This window comes from Aphelocoma coerulescens, chromosome 3, assembly GCF_041296385.1.
Source record: "Aphelocoma coerulescens isolate FSJ_1873_10779 chromosome 3, UR_Acoe_1.0, whole genome shotgun sequence".
Lineage (NCBI taxonomy): Eukaryota > Metazoa > Chordata > Aves > Passeriformes > Corvidae > Aphelocoma > Aphelocoma coerulescens.
In genome coordinates, this window is record NC_091016.1 from 99,867,805 (window position 1) to 99,895,126 (window position 27,322).

General features: G+C 38.8%; 1 protein-coding gene across 2 annotated transcripts in view; it reads left to right on the forward strand.

Moving 5' to 3' along the window:
* The first annotated feature begins 119 nt into the window (after positions 1-119).
* The window catches only part of DST (dystonin), a 291,637-nt gene continuing 264,434 nt past the window's right edge, over positions 120-27,322 (forward strand). Inside the window, exons 1-3 of one of the 2 annotated variants that reach the window (XM_069011406.1) lie at positions 120-448; positions 881-915; positions 15,502-15,690. In XM_069011406.1, coding sequence (XP_068867507.1) covers positions 268-448; positions 881-915; positions 15,502-15,690 — 405 coding nt within the window. In that variant the 5' untranslated portion in view covers positions 120-267. The remainder of the gene's footprint in view (positions 449-880; positions 916-15,501; positions 15,691-27,322) is intronic. The other variant, XM_069011407.1, reaches the window with a different exon arrangement.

Sequence of the window (27,322 nt, forward strand, 5' to 3'; positions counted from 1 at the left end):
CGTGCGGGCACGGAGGGGCAGCCCCACCGCAACCATCGCCGCGGCGGCGGCTGCTGAGTCACGGCCTGAATCTCATCCTGCTCCTCCTCCTTCTCCTCCTCCTCCTCCCCCGCGCCGCCGCCTCCCGCCCGGCTGCCGGCTCCAGCAGCGCGGTGCCGGCGGCGATGCCCGCCCCGCTGCCGGGGGGAGAGGCTGCCCGGCGCTGCCCGGCCCCCCGCCGCTCGCCGCAGACCCGCGCACGCACAGGGGCAGCCGGGCGCTTGAGCCATGATTGCCGCGGCTTTCCTGGTCCTGCTGAGACCCTACAGCATCCAGTGCGCCCTCTTCTTGCTCCTGCTGCTGCTGGGGACCATTGCCACGATTTTATTCTTCTGCTGCTGGCACCGCAGGCTCCAGAAAGGGAGGCATCCCATCAAATCCGTCTTTTCGGGTCGCTCAAGGAGCCGAGGTAAGAGACGCTGCCGGTCCCCGAGGGCGGCGGCGGCTGTCCCCGGCCCATCCCCAGGTTTCTGCCGGCGGAGGGCCGCTCTGGCACGGTTTAGCCGGGCAAAGGCTTTAAAGAAAATTCAAGCCGAGCCCAGGACTGCGGCAGCCTTGTCTCCACCCATCCCTTAGCGAAACCTCGGCTAGCGGGAGAGAGGTGAGAGGCTGGGAAACCCCCCAGCCCTCCCCGGTCTGTCAAAGCGCAGCAGAACTTTATGCTGAACTTCTTCCCAATGAATTAAATATAAATGCCGGGCGGAGCTGCCGGCTGTGCCGGGAGGGCCAGACCCGTCCCGGAGTGTGCGCCAAAGGGCGAGTGGCGGGGTAAACCCGTTAGCCGGGGCGAAATGCGAGGTGCAGCTGGTGGAGCCTGTGTGTCTTTCTGCTTGCCTTCCAGATGCTGTCATGAGAACTCATCACTTTCGCTCTGAGGTAATTTATTTAGCACGCAATTTCAAGGTCAGAAGTTGTTCTCTTTACCCGAGTACATACTGTCGTGGTCTTTTGTTAATGAAATCCCATAGTGAACTTTTCATTTTGCATGAAAGACATAATGTCCTCTTTCATTTCTTGGTCTGTTTTTTTTTTCTTCCCAAAACAAAATGAGCTCTTCATCTGTGTTACCCTAACCGGCCTGCCGATTTGTGTCATTCCCAAAGGAATTGGTTACTTGGAGAAAAGCTGTGCTTACTGGACGTGCCAGACATCCCTCTGTCCAAAGGCAGCCCTGAGCCCAGTTATTGACTTCGCGGTAAATAGGTGCAGAGCTGGTCGGGTTTGTGACTGCAGAACCTCTGCTCGCTTTCTTTGCCCACAGCCCTCACCTGCTCCTTGTCAGGGAAGTTGCCCGCTTGACTTGGATGTTGCCGCGGGAGATCCCAGAAGGATCCAGACTACAAGCCTGCTTGGCAGGCACCTCAGTGTGTGACTTTGTATTCAGAGGTCAGGGGAATCAAAACTCTTACATGCCAGTGCTGAAAGTATAACACAAACCCCAGTCACTTCCTAGGGGTTCTGAATGAGGAGCATAAGTGCTGGGAAAATATGAAAAATAATATTTGTTTTAGTACCCACTTTGTTTCCATGCTGCCCTGTAGAACTCCTGTCTAGGTATTTCTCTTGCCTGGTTTCCTGCTATTGATTTAAGGCATATCTTCATGTCATTGCCTATTATTCTGAAAGCCTTGAGAGAGAGTTTTGCACTCAAACGATATTTTTGTTTTAAATTATTTGCATTTTTCCTTACCCTGCTGTGGGTGTGAAAATTCTCCAATTATGACTAATGCTTTCAAAAGTGTGCATACGATACATTTTTGCAGCATGGTTCATATTGGCAATTAGTTTTAGATTCTTAACTATTTTGAAATTTGTACACACTGATGAAAAGAAGATGCCATAGGGAGTGTCCTGCCTTTAAATCATGAAAAGCTTGAGTTTGTTGTTCAACAGAGCTTCAGTAAAGTGAACAAACAAATGTGTCCCTCTGGAAATCAAAATATTTTTTCACTATTTAGTTTATCCAATATGAAATGCTTGGTTTCCATGTAAAATTCACTCAGTCCTGAGCCTAGATGGAGATGAAGTTTAATGTTTTGAAATACGTGCCATCCTGCATGGTCACACTTCAAAGGGAAGTTGGCAGAGTAATTTATTTTTATTGCTTCAGCATGTGGTTATTTGTTTATCATCCAGTCAGAAGTAGACGAATTTAAAATATTTCCTAGAAGAAAAAATATTTCCTAGACCATTTAGTTAAACATGCTAGGGTAACTGTTATATTCTTTCATGATTTTCTGTATTTTGTTTAGATGGAGTAATACTGCAGCTAGTGGTCTAAACTGCCCTTTTAAATAAGTGGTGGAACTGTTTTCCCCTTCATTATCTGATGAGACTTTTGATAGAGAAACGATGACTCATCTGACATCATTAAATTTTCATTTTCCGATATTTTTTCAAGTAAAATGTTACTTTAATTAATCTAATGGAATTCATTAATGAAAAAACTACAGGCATACTTCTAATAAAAATACTGGAAACATTATCTGAAGCAGAATTTGACATTCTCTATCTATATCATCACAAACCATAATGTACTTCCAACTGCAATGCGCTGTTGGTGAAAGCAAAGCATGATACATGAAAATACAGGCTTTGCATAATCCCCCCTCTCCCCCCACCAAATGAATGTAACATCTCAGCTCCAAGTTTCATAGCACGAGGTGCATCTGCTAGCTTCCACCATGCTTAGTTGTTTGTCAGGTGTAGTTATAAATAGTATTTCTTAATTATAATAAGAGATAATGAAAAATAGGCTGATAGTAAATAGCAGTGGGTTGGCATTCATCTCCTGAGAGCTGGGTTCAGATCTGACTTCCATCACATGTGAACGTGCAGGTGGTCTAGCAGCAGTGCACAGAGAATTATAATTGCCCTATCTACAGAGCGGTTGGCAATTCCTGCATGATTGACTGTCTGCCAGGAAAGCCTTATATTTGGAAAAATAGATGTGTGCAAATTTATGTTGAGATCCTTTGCCACAGCCACAGCTCTCATGGTGCATGCCTTCATTGTCTTTATACAGCGAGAACTATTGAATCCTTTTCCTTTAATACTGAACCACACACAAAAAAAATAAGACTGCATACTATGGGAGGGTAGATACAAAATTTGAAAATGCATTTATGATCATTTTCAGCCCTCCTGTTTTAAATTTTATATGCCACTGGTGAATTGAATCCACATAGTTCATTTTTGTGGGCCTTGTTTTTTAATGTCTCTGCAAAAGATGCCTCATTATTATACATCAAAAGTCTATGTAGATATTACTTATTATAGAATGAACTTTAACACTTGACCCCCTGCCTCAAAAGGAGGTAAACTTGCATGAATCATTATGAATATAAAGTAGGTTAAAGTCTGTCTTTGTTAGAGGTGCCTCATACCAGAAAAAATTAACCGGGAAGATGCGAGAGTTTATTGAGAAAATACAGTGATGTCTCCACCTCCCCACTAACACTTACTTACTACCATCTGAAGTTTGTCAGGCCTACTTTTTAATATATTTTTTATTACAGTCCTTAGGTTCATTATGACTATAGCTGCTCTTAAGATTCTCCCATTCTCCAGGTACTATAGAAATTCCATGAAGTCACAAAGGAATCACACCCAGAATGGTTAATGTTTCTAATCTCAGGAGACCTAGATATGCCACTGCTTTAAAAAGAAAACATGTAAATTTCCAACAGAAATATTCATTGCTACATGACACATCAGACTTTGATATAGTTGTTTGCACTAGTCTTTCTTTATTTTGAGTATTAGTTTGAGAATAAAATGTCTGTGCTGAACCAAAACCAGACCAAAATAACAGTATAACTCAGTGAGAGTTTTACCAAAGTAGGGACCATGATTCATTGTTGGGGCTTTTTATTTTTATTATTATTAAAAATATTAAGGCGATCAATAATTCACTAATGTCATTCTTCTTGTGCTCTCTATAGAAGTTTTTTTTTTCATGAAGTAGAGGAATTTTCTCTGAGTACTTTGTGGGCTTGGTTGGACTTGATACAATTCAATGTTTATCATTTTATGCATTAGAAAGAGGTCTGAAAGTCTTGTGTACCTTTCAGTTTAAAAGCATTGCTTAATGTGTTGATGTTTCCACTTCTTGTGATTTAAATTTCTTTCTGAATTAGTTTTCCTTATAGTTGAAGCCTCTGGAGTCATTGGATTATGTGAGATTTTTACCTTTCAATTAAAAGGGAAGTAAGCTTCAAGCCCTTAGGCTGGAAGGAATTAATCTGAATGGTATAATTCTTAATGTCTTTTGATTTGGTGGTAAGAACTGTTGAAAAACAAGGTTCTCATTCATGGTTGGGTTTTATGAGATTGTGAAGGGATAATTATGCTAATTGCTAAAGTAGCAGTTTTCATATTATTAGGGAAAAATGACCAGTTTAATAAATCTTTTGCCTGAAACTTTCTCTGAGCTTTACAGTTTTCCTTTATCTTACCTTTCCTATTACAAATACTATGACTTCAGGAACTGAGGGTATCGGTGTCAGTGGGCAGTTGTATCACTTTGTATTTATTTAAATTTGACTCACATATTTTCAGCAAGTTTCCTATGAATGCTTCCACTGAGACCTACAGGTATAAATCTACTAGGAAACAAATCAGTGCAAGTTTTACAGTCCACTGTAAATTCTGACTTCACATAACCCAGGTGGACCTAAACACACCAGTAAGACAAATAGGAGTTGACATTTTATGAAAAGACTGCCTGGGAGGGCTGGTGGTGTGTGTTAACCATGTCTGTAGCAAAGGAATAGCATTTGGGTGGTTTGAGTTTTGCAGACCCCACATTTCCATTTTAGTACACTGAACAGTTGCTACAAGGTTGTATACATTCAGTCTATTGTTGTGACAAGACTGGTAGTGAAATAGGTCATCCAAGACTGATGACAATTTTTAAGAGCAAATGGATTTTCTAAATCATCCATTATGGTACAAAGGATGCAAAACTGTAGTACAACAGTCTCCAGGAAATGTATATATTACTTTTTTGACACAGATGCCCAGAAAATTGTTCATTAACTTATCCCTAAGTGTACCTTTGCCATAATCATGCCCCTTCTGAGGCTGATTGTGAAACAGTTGCCTAAAAATACAGTTTTAGTAATCTTACAAAACAATAATGAATAGTCTTTGAAGAGTTGCACCATAATTCATCCTGAGCATTGCAGTTATTTGTAAACTGCTCCAGATATGTACAGCTCCACTGAAAGAAGAAATCAGCAGACCCTGCAAGCTGAATTTGAGTCTTCTGTTTGATCGGAGGGAGTGCATTCAAGGAGCACCAGAAATGTGCAGGACTAGCCAGAAAAATGCATTTATTCACCGATTGAAAGGATGTTTCATTGTCTTTATGGAGCTGAATCAGACTGAAAATATTTTATTTTTGTGTTTGACATGATTTTCCCCCAGGATGTTGAAACTATTTTTCCATTAGCTGTCTAAGAGATAAGGAACAGGTTCAAAGGAAAGTAAATCAGAGACAAAAATAAATTTTTTTCTTAGATGTATGAGAGCACTTAGGTATGGGAATGAATGGAGAACTATAAACACAGGTTACGTGGTATAAGGACAAATCCTTCTGTCCATTTTTCATAATATATCCATTAATGTGGTCCAGACAGAGTATGCCACACTGAACTGTCACATGGCAAACTAGGTATCACTGAGATTTGGTTTATGCTACGTTGTCTGTCCATCACTCTTTGTCAGCTCTAGTCACAGCAGTTCTGCCTTTAGATAGCCAATAAGCATCGGTCTGTGCTGAGGAACAGCCTGTTTGGCAATTGCATCACAAAATATATGGCAGTTGTCTGGTTGCTGCAGCCTCTTTAGCTCGAGTGTCTGAGCTAAACTACCTCCAGAGGAGTTAACTTGGGTATTTTTCTCTGTACCACAATGTTGTGTACAAATGCCTGATACATTTATATAGCCTTCTGGTTGTCTGCATCTCTGCTCTGGCTTCTGATGGTCTGCAGAGCTTTGAAATGCTGAGGGGATCTCCTCTGAGCTCCATCAATCACCTGATAAAGTACTGACATTGTGTCATGTCCTCACGGTTCTCTAGCAGGACAGGGAAAACCACTGCATAAAGATAGACTACTTCATAAAAGTACTTACTCTTTAGCTTGCCTTTAATACAGTTATGCTAACAAGCTCATGGCTATCATGTAAGTATTTGGATATCCAGGTTTCTCAGTATCTACTGTTATGTCTGGAAATGTGTGTTTTAGATGAGTTGCAGTTCAGTTGTGCTGTGTGCCATTTAAGTGCACGCAAACAGAGCCCTGGTTTCAAGGGGATGCAGGGGGAGCATGGCTTGTGGCTGTCTGCCTGTTAGCAGACACATGGTACACATGTACAGAATGGGAACTTCTAGCTGCTGCCTTTTGCCCTAAACTAACCTCAGATTGAAACCATGAATTAAAATAGATGAGGTCATACTTGCAGTGAGCACATATATTACCACATCTCCTGTAGAAACTGTTCTTACACAGACAGAAAGGATCATGCAGGGCTCCATAGATCACACACTGCTCAGAAAAGCTTAATCATCTCCACTGACTTCTCAGTTACTGTAGTTAGATTATAAGGGTGACAGATCAGGTTGTAGATGCTCTCTCAGAAACAGCTCAGCTCTTTAGGCTGAGGGTATTAAATGTAAGAAAGCACCACATGCACAGGGTAGTACCTTGGGGTTGTGTCTGCTCCAGGGCTGTAAGGTGTGTTTTCCTTGGGCATGGAAACCTCACCCAGACTCTCTTCCATTCCCAGACTGTTTTGAGTAGAGGCACCTTTGATATGCCATGGAAGAACGTGCAGAGCACAGAGTGAAGTCACCTTGATGTTTTCATGTAGGATCTGATTCAGCTGAGCTGCCTTTTAGGGGCCTGGCCATGTCAGACATGCAGAGGATACCATCCAGAGCTGCAGCCTCTCACCCTGCTCCATGTGTTCTGCAGCCTGGAGGGGTCTCAGGCTCTGGAGAGTGGGCATGTGGGCTCCTCCAGCCTCCCGGGGCAAGGACTCAGCTCTGTGGCAGAGATGCTTTAGCATGTCAGGCTCACAGTAGACACAGCTGATCTCGATCTAGTGTTAGCAAAACTGCCTTGGTTTTGAGCTTATTCCTTGTGCTTCTGGTTCACCAGGGAGCCTGGGTACGTGTTATCTGGATACTTGTACCCAGAGTGTCAGCCCCTGCTGTGCTCCCTTGTGCCCTACTGCCTTGCATCAAGGAGAGTCAGAGCTTTGCTGTTCCTGACTCATCAGCGGGAATGAAACATGAGTTGCAGCTGAAGTGTGGAAACACCATATCAGCTACAGAAACTAACTGCACTTGATGTTTGGGCAAAGACACATTTCTTGCAAGTTGTGCCAATGTCCTTATCTCCCCTGTCCACTCAGCTGTTTAAATACAACACTCGGCTTCAGGACAGTAGGGTAGGTAGTAGAGCAGACTGAAAGTGAAACACAGATCCTACAGGCTTAATTGACAATTATATAAATTGATAGCAAAAATTATACTGAAATACATAATCATGTCAGACTGAGGTATTGTATTTATCCTTCTTCCTTGTTCTAGAAAGAACAAAATGATAGAACCAAGTCGAGGCATCATTCTCTTCTGATCTCCTTCCACTGCCTTCCTTCATGTGAAGGTAGGAGTTGGAAAGTGAATTTGTTAAAAACAGCATCCCCTTATGCAGCCCAATAAGCTCACTGTAGGCATTTACAGCTTATAGTTTATAGGGCTTCTCAGCTGACCTAGTGTTGATGTCTGCTTCAGGATGTGCTGGATGGTTCTTCAAGCCTCACTGAATGTGTCGGTTAAATTTTTTATTGGTGGTAACAGAAAGCAAAGACTTGTTCAGGTATGTTGTTGGTATCTGAATCTAGTTATCTTAACAGATAAATGAATTCCAGCCTAGGTATCTTTTTTAAAATATATTCCTGCTAAGTCTCTTATCAGTTATGCATCTATGTTATAATTGAAAAAGTACAGACACATCTTCATATGCTGTGGTGGGATAAATCCTACCAGTTTGTGTTTCAAACAAGCACACTAGACAGAAGAGAATACTTTCTTTGTATTAGATGGTTGACAGTACTGGTATGGTTTAGCAATCTCTGTTATTTCTTATTCAGCTTCTTACTATATTTTTAATATTTAAAGCTAATTCCTTCTGGCAGATCCTCAATGTATACTGGACACTGCCCAAGATGAGGAGACATGATGAGATGGGAAATGGAGGAAGCAGAGCTGGAAAGGTGACATGCTAGGGGAATGCACTAATATATTTTAAATTAAACCTTCCCTTGCAGACCACTGATCAAGCAGTACACTGATGTTTTTTTGTTCTTAAATAATTGTTCCCTTCCTACTGTAGGCTTGCTTTGCCCTGAGGTAACAGGGAAGGAACTGGGACAAGCCATCACAAAGCAGCAGTGGAGAGCTGCAAGGCTTCTTGTCAGAGAATGATAGAATCTCTGCGTGGAGAACAAGCCGGCTTCTGGGGCTTATAGCTTTAGACAGGAAAGAGTATTTAAAGGGTATCTTGAGGCATGACTGGGTGTGCCATTTGGCTATTTGCTTGCAGATCATCAGATTTTCCTAAAGTTACAACTTACCTGTGCTTTGATAGGAATCCTGATGTTATGTCAGGAAAAACCAAACGTCATGCTAAACAGCAGTGTAATATAGCATGGGTTATTAGACACTGTATTCTAAATTCACACCTAAACCTAGCTTCACACAAGGGCTCCTATGTATTTACTTGGGGGGCCTGCTTAGGAACTGGAAAGCAGATTATTGATGTTCTATTTCATGAACTCAGTTGTGAAAGTAATCTTGTTCAGGTTATGTAAAAAGCAATTGCTTTAAATGCCTTTGAATGTGTGGACTTATCTTGGAATATTACACGTGCCAAATCACAGTCTTCAATATCTGAGAAATGCTTCCAGCACTTCTTAGAGTTTAGATTTTAGAAGATAAGAATAATATCTCCTAAAATAAATATAAGGCATACAAAGCAGCATCAGTGAAAGCTTGCTAATGAGGGAGTGGAATGAGAAATTGAATGCAAAATCTTATATTTTATGCTTTAAATCCTGATTCAGATCTTTATAGGAGTAACCCTTTGTAAGATTAAAAAAAATTAGTCAAGAGAACCACACCAAAAAAAAGGTTGCAGTCTATTTTTTTAGTTCTGATAGAATCAAAATAGAATGAACGCAGTTGCATCCTCCTTGGGTGTTAGTGAAGTAATACGCTCAGTGAGTGTAGGTAATCTTCCTGTGATCCCGTGATAGAAAATTTACACGTTGCATTACTTAGCAATCTTTACTATAAATATCTTGGGGAACTTAACTTGAATCTTGGATTTTGGGTTGAACTTGCAGAACTGGCAGTTAAATAAATGTTGTGGGGTTTTCTTTGGTTCTTTGTAAACTGATGATATTCAGGATGGAAATCTTCATGGAAGAGGAAGGAGGGAAATAATGCAATCTTGGTCACTTTTTAATTTAAAACTGTTCTTATGACTCAGATGCATAGATATATGCATATACCTACATCTATCTATCTATATTTCTTTTTTTTTCTGGGTGGCAGAAAGAATCTAAAATTTCTCGCTTTCAGTATGCAGGGGAATTTGATACAATAAAGTTATCTAATTAAACCTGCCTTTTTAGTTGAAGTAGGTACTCCAACCACAGGGTTTAATTCTGTTTCAGCCTGTCTGTAAAACAGCTGAGAATGCTGGCATCTTGAGAAGGGTTTGACGCTATGCACACTAATGTCTGCAGGCCCTAAGATGAAGATGATGTGGGTTGCATAGACCTGAAAGTTTCCAAGCTTTAAACAGTTGGTCACCAACTAAAGACTATTTCTTGAAGGCCATTAGTTGACAATGGTAACAGATGACAATTCTCATGCACATACAACCACTGTCCAAAACCTTAAAAGCAAGAACGCAAAGCTGGATATTCTATCTGAGCTTCTTTTGGCTTTGATATTCGTTAGCACACCTTAATCTACAGGAATTACTCAAATATCTGCAAAGGCCTTTGCAAACACACTTGAGTTCTGCTGTCACTGAATTGTGGCCTAATGCTGGCTAGCACTTTCTCTGTGATTTACTGAAGGTAAACTGGGCTGCAGTCCAGTGCCCACTGAAGCTAATGGAAGGATTTCTGTTGACTTCAGCTGGATATCAGATAATGCGCTTTTACTTCTATTGATGTTAATGCTGACTGACTCTGAGAACCCATACTGGCTGGAAAGGTTGAGTTCCAAGATCAGCATTCTGACAGCCAATATATTCTACATAAAATACTTATACACTGGAAAAAGTGAAAACTGAATATGGTTTCTTATCAAGCATAAAAATAGAGATAACGTGTGATGAAGGCAGTAGGGCTAGTAGAAATTAGAATGGAGAAGAGAAGGATCTGGTGAATTAATACAATTGCACATTGAAAGAATGGAGGAGACAGAGATTTATATCACTAAAGCAATAATGCATACATGAAGTAGCGCTGCTGTATTCATATGGTGTTCTTAAAGAATCAGACAAAGAATTGAAAATAAATACAGAAAAACAAAGACAGTGAAAGAAAAAGGTTCAATACATTATTAAAAATGTCCTTACCTGTAAATCTAAATAAAAGTAAAAGTTAGAAAAGTTTTTTTGGAAATGTCAAATTCCTGTTTTTATGATGAATAAATTAAGAATGAGAATAAGCAAAAACATAACAAGGATAGCAGAGTATAACATATTTGGTTATCAAATACCAGACCATACTGAAGAAATGGGACAAATAAATACACATTATATTGTTAAGAAATTCAGGGTTGAGTATATTACAGAGAAAAGTCCTTAGCCTTTTTCTTAATTTTTAGGTTTAAGATCTTCAGAAAGGGCCTTTTGAATGACTTTTAACAGTTCAGTGAGGACTACTTTCAGATGTGTAGCCTCATTGGAAAGAAGATGGGATGGGAAGTGTTTAAACAGAATGGAAAAACATGTTCTACTGTTATATAGTAATATATATTCTTACCAGTAATATGAATTTATAAGAGTACTGTATTGAATTATGGGGATCCATCAAGAGTGGTTTCCATGAATAAAGAAATATAAAACTCTCACAGGAAAAAAAAAGTGGTGGAAGAGACCAGAACCATTTCATGTAGAAGGAGAAAAATAAAAGAAGTCTGATGATAAAATGTGTATGGAATGGTGAATACCATACTGAAGGCAGACCAAAACCTAGTCACCATGGGTCTGATCCATCCTATTTAATTTGTATACTCACAGTATGGATGTCCTTGAGTGTCCTTGAGCTTGGGCTGTGGTTATGGCCAATGGAGAGAAATGGGTGCTGTGAGGGAGCAGTTCTTCTGGCCTGCTGGCTTTGATGGCTTGAAGGGCAACCTGGGAGGGCATGTCTGCTGAACTTTGGTTAAGGGAAACCCATATGTGTTTCTACAGACAAAAAATGAGTCACTGAATCAGAGGTGTGAAGTTAAAACTTGGCTGGATAAGATACTTTTTTGCAGAACACCTTTCTGTGAAGTAATTTTACACAGCCATACTCTGGCATGCAGTGGCCAGGCTGGCAACATTCATCATCCATTTGGGTATAAAGATAGAATAGGTTCTTTCAATACATTCCAGAGAAAAAGCCAACCAATCAATCAAACAACAAAAAAATCAAACCAAAAAACCCCCAACATTCAGAGAAGACTTAAAAGGATGAATTTCAGCTAAAATAGGCTGATCTCCCCAGCCTGCTTCCTCATACAGAAAAGCTCATTTGAGACCAGGTGAGCTAGCCTTTGGCTCTGCAACAGCCTCCAGAGACACCTCTCCATTCCTGTTTTCTGTAGAGTTTGATTAGGAATATCGTTCTTCCTGGATTCAAACAGACTCTAACTGGAAGAATGCACATGAAGATTTTTGCGGAGTAGATAATTCCAGGTTCAGTTTGCCTTGTGTCTTCCTCTGATATGTCTAAAACTGATTCTGGTGGTTATGTGAGTTGTTTCTTTAAGGAAAGATACTTTAGGGTAAATCTTTGTGCAGCTATTTTGGTATTTGGAAGACAGGTTTTCTAAAAATACATGCTTGAAGTTTTGTTTGGTTTGCCTTGTTTCAGAATGTTACAGGAACAAAAATGAGTCAGGCAGTAGGTTCTGGGAATGAGCAACTCCCTCCCAGCGCAAAGAACAAGAAAAGGTTTTCATTGCCCAGTGACACAGCATTCACATGGTACTGGAAACTACAAATTGCTTAATGGTGTTAGAGCATCCTCGTTGTAATATCCATGTGATTTTAAAATCTCCACCTTTTCCTCAGTGATTTGGTCTCAGGTGGTGTACTGTACTTCCCTGAGCATTTTGTAACACTTTTCTGCTTGTCTGTGAGCACTGATTTAACATCTAAAATAGTGCTGTCTTTGCCAAACAAATATTTGTGTCACTTCCTTGTTTTTTATTTTGATTGCTGTATTAATATGATGGTTTTAATTCTGGGATAAACTGAGGGATAAATAACACAGATGACACAAAAAGATTCTGTTCATTTCACTGTTTAGAAGGAATCACTGGCCATCCTAATTTTGCACTGAGCATAGGAGTAGCAGCTACCATATGTTACATCACTTTTAATGCCCGTCTTTGTTTTTGATTACCAAATTTTGAAATTTTCCGGATTTGCATCTTTGCTCTGGCAAAGTCTCATTTCAGGAATGAGTAAGCAGTTTGGGTTTTGGTCTAAGGACTCTGCCCTTGTAACTTTATCTTTGTAGATATGGAATTAATTTTCCACCCAAAATCATGATCCTCTGCCTTTATCACATTATAATCCTCCCCAAAGCAACCATTTGTGATACTGCAGGCAGATTATGACTTCAAGAGAAGAATAAGCTTCAGCAAACAGAAGCAGATGAGCTCTTAAAGAGATAAAGATCCCATTTTCTTGCTAGTAATAAACAGCAAAAGTGAAAAATACAGAAATATCAAGGTGAAGCATTGTCTATAAACAGATTTTTCTGGAAATCACAGGTGACTTTTTCATATTGAAACATAATAATCAGTAAACCTTGACATATTTTGAGGTGACGCCACTCGGTGAGACAGACTCACATACTTAAATCCCTATTTGGCATGTGTTTCTAAGCACTTTCAGAGCTGCTCAGCTTCTATCAAATTCTTCTGTTACATAAACATACTTTCCCAAAGAGTTTTATCCAGCTAATGGGATGGGAGTGGGGTGAGGGAGCAGTGCAGAGTATATCACAAGGCTTTGGCCAGTAGCCCTCACATGTAAATAAAACATAATGCATTTAACATTTAGAAAATCTCTTCTGATTTCAGAACTTGGAACAGATTTGCTGGGTGTTTTGGTCTCTTAAGGAATATTTGCACTTACTATGGAATAATCCCTGATGCACACTAGCATTTTTTTCTACAAGAAAATTTCCACGAGCAGTAAGCTCTGCAGTAGTAGGCTCCATGAGCTGTGTTTTTCCCTGTTATTCTGAATAGTCCCTAGTATCATGTTGAATGATACATTGTAAGTATCTGTTAGCTATTTTACAGTGTAGAAAGGAAATGGAGCAGTAAGCTTTCCCACTGCAATAGTGTGGCAGAGTCTCACATTTATGTCTTTGAATGTTTGGAAATCCTTCTAAATCTGCTGGCTGCAGTGGCTTCCACTGTACAGCTTACTTTGGTTGATATGGACAGGGTCCTGCTCCCATTCAGATATGGGGTGTCAAGGTCTGTCCTTACCTATAGTCTGAATGATTCTATTGCTTCAGTAGAGTAGGAGGGATCATAAAAAAAGATTCAAGAAATTTTGGCTGTACCTTTGCATCAGATGTATTTCACAGCCCTGATGCACCGCATACATGAACCTCCCAGACTGACTAAGTAGATTTGGGCTCTATTTCTGTCCCTCCTCTCCTGTGTTCATGTGTTGAAGGTTGTTACTTGGAAGTTACTTCAACCTTTTTACATTATCTGTTGCATGCAGTGTGTATTTATAGCAATTACTAGCATGTGTATGTAAGTGTGCATTTGTGTCTTTTGGCCATTTAAGGGTATATTTACTTAACGGAGAACACCTTTAAATAATGAAGATAGCTGTTTGTCTGTCCATCTGAGTGTCCAGAACAGACTGTTGCTGTCTTCCCTTGCAGTCTCATGAACATTAGAGGAGGAAATCCAAATTTTACAGAGCCATACTTTTGATGATTTCAATTTACCAACATAACAGCATTTTAGCATAACTCTTCTGTGCTGAATTCCTAATTAAAACCACAACAAAAAAGGCAAAACAAATAATAAAACCCGAAAGCTAATGGAAGTGGGGAGAAAAAGAGCAGCAGATTTATACAGAAATGTACTGCTCCCACTAGTTTTCTGCTGGCAGGAATTCAGGATATTTAGATTCACAGCATAGATTTCTGCAGTTTTATCTAAAATCTAACCTTGCAGAAGTTTGATTCTAAAATGCTGGCTTTGTTGTGTAATGACTTCAGTGAGGTATTCTACTAGAAGAAAAAAAGAAAGTAGAAAATTAGGAATTCTTGCTTCTATTCTTGATTTTGAAAAGAAATACAGTCCTTAAACTGCAGACTGTTACTAAAGATGTAGATTTGGCTCACTTGTTCTGAAAGCTGATGCGACTAAGTGAAGGAATATTTACAACTTGGCCAAGTTTAATATCAACCAACATTGTATTCAGTACAAATGGCCCTTGTCAGACTTGTGCATGCTCCTGAGGGGGCTCAGTGAAATGAGAGAATGCTCATTGTAAATGCTCTGCAGGTAGCAATAAAGGGATAGCATTATACATGTTGCCATTAAAGGAATGAAATTCTGTAAGGCCATGAGCCATTCTGGATGATGCTCAGAGGTTTTCCCAGAAAGCCTCTAAAAAGCATTTCTGAAGAGCAGTTTTTCCTGAGTTTATTAATTTGGCCAAATACACTCATATTTCTGAGGTGATATAAATTGTTGCCACCTACCAATTTTTCTTCACTTTCATTCTCAGAAAAAAAGTCCACATTTTCAGCCCATGCTCCCTAAAACCATTTCTCATGAGGCCAAGAATTAACCTGGAAAATTTTAATTATAAATTTTAAATTGGAACTTTTTAGTTATAAATAACTAAAAGTGTGAGCTTATAAAGAAAAGCAACAGGAGTTAGTGCTACTGGCTGTGTCTATAATACATATAATTGAGCAATATAAATCAAATGTGATATTAACAGCACTTGGCAACATCTCTTTATTGTTACATGCAGTATATATGGACATTATGTTAATTTAAGGTGAGCATGCCTGTACCTTGAGTTGTTCAGATCCTGTGTGATTTTGCTGTTGTTACACAGCTTCATTCTGGGATGCCAAACACGATGGTGGCTTTTTCTCTTACAGGGCTTTAGATCAAGTCCTCGCCATGCCAGAAGACGTGTAACACCTCGCCTGGAGGAAACACAGCCTATAGTGGAAGCTCACCATCTAAGTGAGCAGGAAACTTCTGTAAGAAAAAGAAAAATCAAGAAAAGCAGCCGGGTCCAACCAGACTTTTACCATTCTGTTCAAGTTACCCCAACACGAAAACCTGTAAGTATTCTACCTTTAGGGATAGACAGCACTCAAAGTATATTGTAGAGCACTCAGAGTATATTATAGGCATGTAATATAATTCTAATTTTTGGGCTATTCATATTCTATTCCTTGATTTTAAAACCTTTTCAGTTCTCATATTCAGCAGCAAATGCAGATAAAAGTTTGTAAGACTGTATTTAATGTTGATGCATAACTCTAAAAACGAATCCAGTTCTGCAAAAGGGGTTTCTGAATTTTGATTTTTTAATTTAATATTTAGACTATAGACTATAATCAAATTAGATATTTCATTTGATAATTTTATAGTGATTTTTCTTAACAGGTTTTTATAGCACATGTGCGTTTTATTGAAATTCCGTACTCAGTGATGCTGCGTACCAAGTATCATTACTGGATCCAATCTTGAGGTCTCTTCTACTTTATACACTATTTACAATCTTTCTGCTCAAAACTTAGATCAAATCTCAGAATTCTTTGCTCCTCAGCTTGATTTACACACAGTTCTTTTAATACTCATAACCTACTTTTAGTGTGGAAATATGACAGTTTGTTGAAACACACAGTTCATAAGGTAAATTTGCATGAAGACCTATTCTGTCCTGCAGGTATAATGCATTTCTCTTTTTAACGAGAGCTCATCGCTTTGATACATTTTCTGACTAACTTTTCTGTGCTTATATTAAAGGGCTTGAACAACTTCTATAAAGTTAGTATTATTAAAAAGGTAACTATTGAGCATACCCTAAAAAAGATTATCTTGAAGTTGCTAGAACCTAACTGAACCTTCTTGGATTGCTATTAACTGAGCACCAAGAATTATCAGTGAGCTCTGAAAATGGCTTGAGGAAGCATTCCTTAGTGGAATTACATTGTCTGAGAGCAAAAAACTGGTGCAAAGAAAGCCATAGCTGCCAATAACTGCTAGAATTTTTGCCTATGATCTGAATTTGTTTGTCTGCTTTCACTTCACTACTCCCCATTTTCCTCTGTTCTCTCATGCTTCTACTCATGATTTATTTTACACTGCTCATGCTTCTGTGGTTTAATTTTATCTGATGGATCTGTCTTCTACTCTTCTTAAAGGATCTGCTGTCACTTTCTTCTCAACCATCTCCCTTTCACTCCCATCCTATCTTACTTTCTAGACTACTTTGTCTTGCTCTTGTCTTACTCTTACTAGGTCTCCAGCCTTCCACCAGGCTCCCTCTGTTCATTATTTCCTTCTGGTCCTCTCCCTGATTCATTGTCCTTCCTTCACCTCTTCCATCATCAACCCTTTTTTTCCATACCACTCCTGATTTGTTTTTTTTAATTCTCTTTTTTGTTTGATTGATCATACTTTTTTCCATGGTAAGCCTATGCCAAGGGTAAGCCTGCCTGTCACTGCTGAGGCTGTAACCAATTGCCACTGATTACCAACGTTGGAAAAAAAGCATCAGTGCCGCTGAATTAAAGAGCTAAAACTGTAGAAATGGTGTAAGCAGCAAAACAAGCATTGAAGAATGGATTAGTTAAGCTAAGAAAGCCCTGCTTTTTCCCAAAGTCAGTAACGTGTCAGGAACTTCAGGACCAGCAAAATAAAAAAAATGTATAAGAATAGAAGATGTGCAGTGTTACTAAATAACTTCACTTTTGTATCATTTAATATGTCTACTGTGTCTGCTAAAATCCGCCACTGAAACAATAATAAATCCCAGATTTAGAAAAAACTTCTCTCAGTGCTGCCACCATTATGTCACTTCCCAGAAATAGCTTTTGCAGTATATCTTTTATACAGTTATGTAGTTCTTCTGATAGCCTTTCCTTCTACAACCTTGATGAACTCACATTTCTACAAAAAAAAAGAATAAATTATCTTTATTAAAGTACAATCCAGAAAACATAAGTCACCAATTTAATTTCTCATGCGCACTGTAAGTTATTCTGAGTGTATTATTAATGCCATGGTGACAGGGTGAGTAAGGTTTATGCCACTGCCATGACAAATCACTGCAGTGTTGTGAAGTTCCAGGCAGTCGTCAGGATGTCCATCCTGTAGTTTATCACATCTTCGTCCCACTTAGTCTCAATGTCTTGAAGTTGAGAGACTTTTGACCTTCATCTTTGTACAGTTTTACATGATTCAGTGCCAGAAATGCTCTTGTTAATCTGCATAATTTCTTTCCCCTTTTCCCCCCTGTTATTCCTAGCTCTGCCCACTTGAACCACTCTAAATAAATAATCTGTCATCTTGATGTTTACATTATGGCCATATTCTGCTTAGTCATCACTTGAAAAAAGTAATGTATGGTATCTACTAACCAGAAGACATGATTTCTCCTCATAAAGCTGTTCTCCTTTTTGTTTTTTCCTTACTCATGCCTTTTTGTCCCTATTTTCTGACAAGAAAGGTATCTCCAAAATAACTATAAAAGAACCTTATGGAAAGCATTTTCTTTGTTCGAGGAAATTTTAAGTCCTGAAATATGTTAGCCTGTGTTGTTGTCATATTAAGATATATGCATAAAGACTTTTCAGATATTTAATTTAAAGCTTTGGTGGATATTTCGATGCTTGGCTTTCTTATTCTTGCTGATTTAGACTATTTTGTATTTGGTTGGGTTTGTTGTGTCTAAATCTTGTTTTGCAGTTTCCTAGCTGCTGCTATAATTATCTGAATTTGCTTGTATTATTTCTTACTTCCTGCATAGCAATCTGAGATCTTTCCAGTATTGTTCCTGATCTTGTCAGAACTAAATTAGTTGTAATTGTTTGGATAGGAGTACTCCCACTGAAGACAATAATTGCTCCACTTGAATATGTACATGAGGAGATGTTTGCAGAAATAGAACATTACTCTTCTCTGAAATTTTAATTGTTTTTTCTACACCTTCCAGGTCATTAATGGGGACATTAAATATATTTTGTGCTAATATTGATCCTTGCCAAGCAAAATTTATAAGGCATTTTCACTTTTATTCATCTTACTCTGGTGCAACATGAACATAGTGCAGTGGCTTACCCTTTTAGGGCACATTGTTATATCTCATGCCCTGTAGGTTACCCTCTCATTGGTGGTGTATTATTTGTGCTGACATTCTCTATAGGTGACAGTTTTACATCAGCTTCATATGGAGGAGGGTACAGATACCTATTACTGATGTGTACTTTGAATTTTTGAACACAATGAAGCATTCTTGAGAACAAACAACTGTGTTTTTTAGAGTGATTACATGCAAGTCAAGGGAGTGTTACATATCACTCCTTTCACAAACTGGGTACCTGATTTTGTATAGGTAATTACATTTTCTGGAGGTATGGAAGGATGTACCAAGCTCTTGTTGTGAGCTTGCTGCTGTCTAGCAATACTTCTCCAGGGCAGATTTGAAACTGAGGGCTCTATTACAAGCATTTTGGAAATATTATCTATATTTTAAATAGCAGTCTGCTCTGAACCAAAGTATAAAACGCTGAAAATTATTAATAGGTGGCCTTGAGTTTTTGTAAACACATGTGGCTTCTGAGCTGTGGGGTCAATTAGATGTACAGTTCTGCCAAAAAATGTATATCTATGAACATAATTGAAAGAGATGCTGTCAAAGCAGTCTTTTAACATCTCTGTTGTTTAACAATTTGAAGGGCTCCTAAACTGACCCACTCATGCAGCCACCAAGGATTATTTATGATCATGAGATGTGGTACCAAAATTTGCACTTCTGTTTGTCATGATCATTCTAAGACATGTGGTAGATGAGACTACAGAGACTGGGTCATAAACTTATTTTCTTCACTTTCAGATGTGAAAGCCCTCTTTCTACTCAAAAGCCTTGTACTTGACACATCCAAAGATGGTCTATTTTGCCCCAGAACAGTAGCAACAGCATATAATGAGGTGATTATCTACTGAATAGTGTTACAAATAAAAGTATCTCTGAAGTAACCTACGAAGAATAAACTGATGACAAATAATCTCAGAAGCACTGCTGATTGTAGGTATCCCTCAGAGTCTCCTAATTTACCGGTTTCTAATTATTTTGAAGACCAGCCTTTGCTGAAGCAATTTAGCTCCTTAGGGGTGGGTGCAACATTGCTACAAGTCAGTACAAGGAAACCAGAAAGAGGTCAGATGTCTGGGAGGTCACATGTGAAAAAAACCTGATGTGAGCAGCTTCATTTGGCTCCACTGAGACTAATCCCGTGGCTGAAGTGAAACTTGCACTGTAAAGACCCTGATGAAGAAACCATGAAAGCAAAGTTTGATCAATTTTTAATGCGTGTAAAGCCATAAACTGTCCCACTCATGGTCTTTTCAGCTGTCCTGGTCTTTACTTATATGTGTTTAAGCCTTAAAACTTGTGGGAAAAGCAGTATTAGAATTCTGTCTGAAAAACACTTAGGAGTTTTTTTAAACATCTGATCCCAAATAAGTTGTAGAAGTCTTAAAATTTGTTGACACCTTACTTGAGAATAATTTTTTTATATGGATAAAGTTGTTCTAGAGGGCTTTTTAGCAGTTTTTAATATATGTCATTAAATAATATCCATTTGATTAATTTCCATTTATTCTTACTCTGATGTTATGTATTAATTTTCCAATACCATGATGTCCTTTACATGCTATTTGAATGACCTAAAACATATGAGATGCAAAAATTGCCCAGCATCCTGCACAAGACTTGGTTAATTCCAACTATTAGCTATTTAATATATAGATGGCATTCATATCTTCTCTCTTTTGGAGACATCTGCTCATGCTGGATTGTGTCTCCTGTGAATTGCATTTAGAAGCAAACTTGGCAAAACATTATCATACCATCTTTCAGCATTTTTATTAACATTAAATTGATGTTCTCAAATGTATGACAAAGCTGTGAGCTGTCAGATTCTGCATGCACGTGTGCACACACACACATGCATGGGTCCTCTCTCAGGACAGCCATAATGAAGAAACAAAGGGAACATGTGAATTCTTATAAAAAGGGAAACAAAAACTGCATTTTCATTTCATTTTTAAGACTGCTTTGGTTTAACCTGGCAGGCAGCTAAACACAAACAGCACCACAGAGCTGGGAGTCTGCCCACACTCTCCAGTAGCATGGGGGAGAGAATGAGAAAAAGGTAAAACATGTGGGTTGAGAGAAAGTTTAATCAGACAGAAAAGGAAGGGAAAATAATAATAATAATTATAAAACAATGTACAAAACAAGTGATGCCCAATGCAGTTGCATATCACCTGCTGACTGATCCCCAGCCAGTCCCTGAACAGGAGGCTGCCACCCCCAGGCACCTCCCCCCAGTTGTGTTGCTCAGCATCATGCCATATAGTATAGAACGTCCCCTTGATCAGTCGGGGTCAGCTGTCCCAGCTCTGTCACCTCCCAGCTTCTTGTGCTGGGAGGGCAGCATGAAAAAGAGTCATTGATGTAGTGTCAACCCTGCTCAGCAACAATTAAATCATCAGTGTGTTATCAATATTATTCTTACCCTTAATCCAAAACATGGCACTGTACCAGCTTCTAGGAATCAAAGTAACTCTACCACAGCTGAAACCAGGACAAAGACTTAAAATATATTGATGAGAAGCTCCTGACAGTTTATTAGGTGATGGTTTCATAAAGTTTTAAACAAGATTTAAGCATCTGATGATCTTAAACTTTTTTAAAATACCTCAAGGAACCTATTTTAGGTGCTAGGATCTTTGCAAATATGACTATTAATGCTAAATCCAGTCATGTTTGAAACGAAGAGAAAGCTTTCAGTGGCCATTAGGTTGACTTTGAAGTTAGTTCTTTTTCCAGGCATACACATGTCTACCAAGAGACTGTTTACATCTCTTTTTTGGACTACTGTGTTTCATTGCTTTTCTGATAGCAAGTAATTCCTCACTGATAAATTCTTCATAAACAGCTTTGCCCAAAGAGTTCATTTTCCTGCTGTTCTTCCATCTTCTATGACCTCCTCCCTTGCTGCCTGCTCCCAATTTCCTCTTGGCTGCTTTTCCCTCTCCACCCTGCAGCTCATCCATTGCGTTATAGCAATTGCCCATTTCTTCCACTCCTTTTGCCCAGCTCCTAGGCAGTTTAGGTTTTTGAAGGGATTTCTTAAAGGTGTATTGCCGTGAGTTTCACTAGGCCAGGGAGGCGATTGCATTACTATTTTAAAACTACTTTTTCCTAAAACACAACAGTGATATGTTAAGAATTAGATCTGGGATTTAAAATTATTGTTGTCTTTCTACTGATTTTTTGGTATAGGTGAGTTACTACAGCTATCAAGCACAGTACAAAAGAAACAAGTTAATTGCAATAGTGCTAATAATTGATGACATGTATGGAAAAAGACATAGAAATAAGCATAGCAGTAACAGTACAAATCTGTATTTAGAGCACTTTAACTGACTTCAGTTAAGTTAAATGCTAGCTCTTATTTGGAGTGTTAAGGTCAATTGAATTGATTGTCCCCTGTGGTGGCAGATCATGCTTGTTTTGAGTGTATTTACTTAGATTTAAAGTTATGTGGTTGAAAATTTCATCAAATCTGTGTTATTTTTCTGTATACCATTGCAAATCATCCTGTACCTGTGGGCAAAGCCCTCTAATATAGCAGGATTTGTCTTGATAGGTGAGCTGATTCCATACCATTTTTATTTTGTCTGAGTCAATTTTCATTCCCTGGGCAAACGCTTATTTAGTGAAAATGGGATGAGAGCTTAAACCAGTCTAACTCTCTTCAATCTAAATTGTTCAAAGAGGGTCAAAGTGCACCCTTGGTCCTTGGAGCTGAAGCTAACTTGTTACTAAATTAGAAGTGAATGAGAGAAAATATTCTTCAGCTGTTTTTTCAAAGAAATAGAGTTGTAAAACTCTGGCTTGAAAAATGTCTAATAATTTTTTTTGCCACTGTCATTTTGCCATGATTTCGATTAACTAGGATTTTGTGTTCATTGATAAATTTTACTACATGCATGCAGCATAGCCTCACAGAGAAATTAGATTTTTAGCTGTTCATAATTTTTCTTTTTTAAATCCCAGTGTCCTTCTGTGAGAGCTGGTAATAGAAACCTAAGCTGTTAAAATGTGCTAGCAGTCTTAACTGTAAGAAAAAATGTTTTATGTATGTGATTATAAATGGTAAATTCGGTACAGTAGCTGAAAGCAGGTTAAAAAAAATTAATCAGTCTGGTCTTGTTGATAATGTTGTTTGCACAACTTAAAATGACCAGTAATTGTCTCACAGATGCATAGTAATTATGGCTCAAGTGCAGATGTTTCCTTTTCCTTCACTGCCACAGGAGTCACTCTTATGAGTTGTATTGTGTAACATCCTACTGTGGCACATAAAAGTACATCTTTCTATAGCAGGGACTCCCTTATCCATTTGCATTTATATATAACACACACATGGGTGTGATGTTAAAAGAATAGTTTGGCAGAGGCAAGTATTCAGATATTATGAAGCGCTGGAATTAAGGTTACACGTGCAGTTTTATTTCAGTGGATTATGCATCTGCGTTGTCATACAGGCTTTAATTGTATGATGGTGTACTGCTTTTTCACAGGATGTACTCTGCATTCATCATAGGGTGGAAGTGCTCTTAGGATGACTCTTATGTGTAGGAGTTCTGCTGCAGAAGTTGTAAAGCGTATAAATGAATAAAACAGGAGATTGCAGGAAGACAGAGGATCTCCTATTTCTTTTAAATGAGTGAGTGCTGCCTTGGAGATTGAAGGGTGGGCACAGGGTCATTGTAAATGAACTCAACAACTGGTTTAAAACATTTTTTTATCTTTCATTTTCTAAGTGCCTGAATCAAAGCATGTGGATTGGTTTATAGAAGTTCTCAAGCTGCCATTCACCACGGAACTCTGTGTGTGCTGTAGTCTGAGTATAATTGATACGTAATTTTAAGAGCTCTTAAAAGTCAGATCGCTGGCATCTCGATTTGACCTAGGTAAAAAAATTGACCTCCTGGTTCAGTTTGCATCCTGTGTAATTGGGAGTGAAGCATACTACTGTAGTGATGAGCACCACAAAACAGTCTATTAAATAATAGTTCCTTCTTCACAGCAGTATTTGAATAGCATGAAGTTAATTAAGTTCTAGGGCTGCTCATTGAACTGAGGATAACAAACAAAATACTGAATAACTGTTTCTGGAGTGAATATCACCAATCATTTGCCCTAAATATGAGCAAGATGTTTATTGAGACCGTTACGGAGAGTGTAATAGTATATGATCACATCATTATGACTACAGCATAATATACAAATAAACTGGCTGAACCAAGGCTGCATGGTGAACCTTAAGTCTGGGATTTGGTAACATTTTAGTACTTATCTTTTCGGCCTTAAGAAAAGTATTTTAACAGGAACTTTGTGTTTAATTTCCTACTGTTGTTAAAAACAAACTGGAAAAGCTCTGCTGTGCAGCTCATTGGCAGGTTTTGACACTTTGACTACAGTATGGAAAATTCTGTTGGATTGCAGGGAGAGACTGATGGCATTTGTATTCCTCATATGAATCAGTAACACAGGGGAAGAGGTATTTTTTTTTCTAGAGGAACTCTCAGATATTTGCTCATGGCCAGAGTTGGGGTGAAATTTCCCTTTCCTTCCAGACTTCTTAAGGGAATGTGCTTTCCTGTGCTCATTCTTCCCAAGTGTGGCTCTTTCTGCCATGTCTCCTCCAGCCTGCTCCTGACCTGCTTCTGCCCACTGCTAACTCCTTCCTTGCTGGCGAGTCCTCACTCCTCTGTTGACCTTGGCCCCTCTGCTCTTGCTCTGTCAGTTCTTGTTTCACTCCTTCATGTCACAGCCCCTCCCAGGTCTACCGGTCAGTCCTCTCATTGCTCTGAGGCACTTGTTCAAGCAGTCTCTTTGATTTCTGTGCCTCCCTGCAGCCTCTGGTTGCATACTCCATTCCTTGGCTCTTGTCTGTCTTCTCTGAAACGTTCTCACACACAGTTCATACCCTCCTTGTTCATTAAAATACCTTGTTCAAAGCCTCTTGCTGAGGCAGTACCAGTTTCATGCCAGCATGTCAGATCCTTAGCTCTCCCCCAGTGCACTTCCTCCAGCGCTGATGGTTACTAATCCCAGCAGTTACCTTGCAGGTCTGTTTCTCCTGTAGTCTTTATCCACAGAGTCTGCTGCTCCCTTGAATGCTTTTCAGCTGCGGCTCCCAGACTCTGACAGTCTCTGTGTTTGTCCCTCAGGCTGTCAGTCCCAGTGTATTTCTCCAGCCCTTTCCTCCAGCATGCCGGTTCCGGTGTTTGTCCTCTCTACATTCACATCATACAGCTTCTTCCTCTTGCTGGCTGAGCACGGCTGAGCGAGTCACGGAGAGCAGAAAAGAAACAGCCTCCTGCCTCTCAGGTCTAGTGCCTGCCCCCCCCGCTCTCCATGCCTCTTGTCCACACTGCCATCAACCTGAAACCATGGCAAGCAACGATTAAATGCAAAGATTAGTTTTTCCTCTGGATCTCCAAGCTGGAAGGATCCTGGTCAGCTCCTCGGTGGGGATGGCAGGTGTCCCGAGGGTGGAGGTAAGAGTGTGAGGGTGAAATTTGCTTCGTCATTCTGTGATGGTGGGGTATTGGTCTGGAAGATCTAAAGAGATCTGAGAGAGTCTTTGTTTAGGGGGTGCCAATCTGAAGGGATTTTAGATTATACATTGAAGACATTTTAATTGGGAAATTTGAACATGGCCTTGTTAAAAAAAATAAACTTGGTAAAATAACATTGGTAGTTACCTGAACACTAGGAATAGTTAAATCAAACTATTTACCTTTGCAAAGAAGAACTAGCAGGTGAGGAGAGATTAAAAGAAGTTAACTTGCTCAGCAAAACCAAAAAAAAGGTGAGAGGAGATAGAATGCAGGCTATGAATACATTGAGGAAGCAAAAAGGTTATTTAAGGAAATGAACGTTGTTGTTGCAAAAAAACCCCAAAAGACCAGGAATAAGGTTGAGGTGGCAGCTAGAAGATCACTTGTAATCAAGACAGCAGGAGGTTCTGCAGCAGTTTTCCTGTCAGAGTAGAGAGATCAAACCCAAACTTTAAAAGCTTTACTTTACACTCCCTGATGTCAGGCATAGCAGATGATATTTATACCTCAAAGACTTATCACTCTGACAAATGTAGACAGATTTTTAACAAAGATGGCAAAAGACTTATGTCTAGCTTAAAGCATATTCATATTTGAAGTATCCATCCCAAAGCCTCCAGTCTTCTCAAAAAAGATCACTGGGATATTTTTTACTGTTTACAAGTAACTACTGGATGTTTTCATAATCTTGCTCTCAGGCTTCTCAGTCAGCCTTTGACTAAAAGTTGTAAAGAAAATTAAACCTTGGGAAGGGAATATTTTCAAGCAAACTTAAGGAAACTCAAAATGGATTTTATGAGAGAAAATCTCATAATTTAATTATTAATAGTAGTATGTATGTAATTATAAGAATATGTATTTTCATATAGTTAAATGTTGATTGATTGCTGGATTGCTTCAAATTTAGTTCTAAAACATGGAACTGAAACGGTTGAAAACTTGTTTATTTCTATAAGGAGGGAAACTTATAAGTCAGGAGTGTTAACTGTTATTACTAAAAGCAGAATATCAGTACTACTGTTTCAGATTTTTTTCATGCCATTAAAAAAAAATTCTTCTGTGTCCTCTTTTTATTTTTTCTTGAAAACAATCTCTGCCCATCAGAGGTTCAAAAGCTACTTAGAAATTTAATTTGCTCTTTGCTTTCCAGAGTGTTTCCATACCCTGCTATACCTTCTATAGCAAGAGTAATTTACTTTGCTATTAAAACATAAATATATAATAGAATACTGTCCACAATGAAAGGTTTAGGAGGTTGAGAAAAGGATTTGAAGCTAGATGATTTATTCCAGACTCTTCCTCTGTTACTTGATTGGCCTCATAGGTGTAGTAGGCAGAATAAAACTCTGTGTGCCTTCCTCAAATCTTAGTTATTTTGTCATGTTATGTTCTTTTGTGTCTGGCAGCCCAGGGGGATCAGGGTCTGCCATATCTGAATAAAAACAAAATAGCTGCAATTAAAAATTAATTCAAAATTTATTTTTACATAATGGGAAGTTTTTTTACAACAGTTACATTCGAAAGTCATGTAAGGTATATACATTTCTTATACAGAAATAATTCATCATTGTGAGAACATGAAATACTGATATTTTAGATACTAATATAGGAAGCATTAGTTTTGAAACAAGATAATGATAATTACAACAGAAGAGCACTGATATTTTCCTGACGGTTTTAGCATAACACTTAACTAAAATACCTATTCTCCATGCTGTCTCCATTCTCAGATACTCAGAGCTCAAAATATTATTTCCACATCTGCAAAATCTTCAGTGCCTTTCTCTTGGCTTCTATAATGTAGGTAAGCTCTTCCAAGATTAAATCCTGCAATTCATATTGAAAAATGAAGTAGAGGAAATAGATGAGGAATAAAGGAATGGATTTAATACATAACATATCATAGCTGTCGTGTTGATGATATTATTAAAGTGACATTCAGAAAGAATTCACATTTTTGCTAGCAGTTTTACTAAGAAGCTTTTCAAAAGAACTAATGGCTTTGACACAGTTATTAAACTGAATATTGCTTGGCCCCAC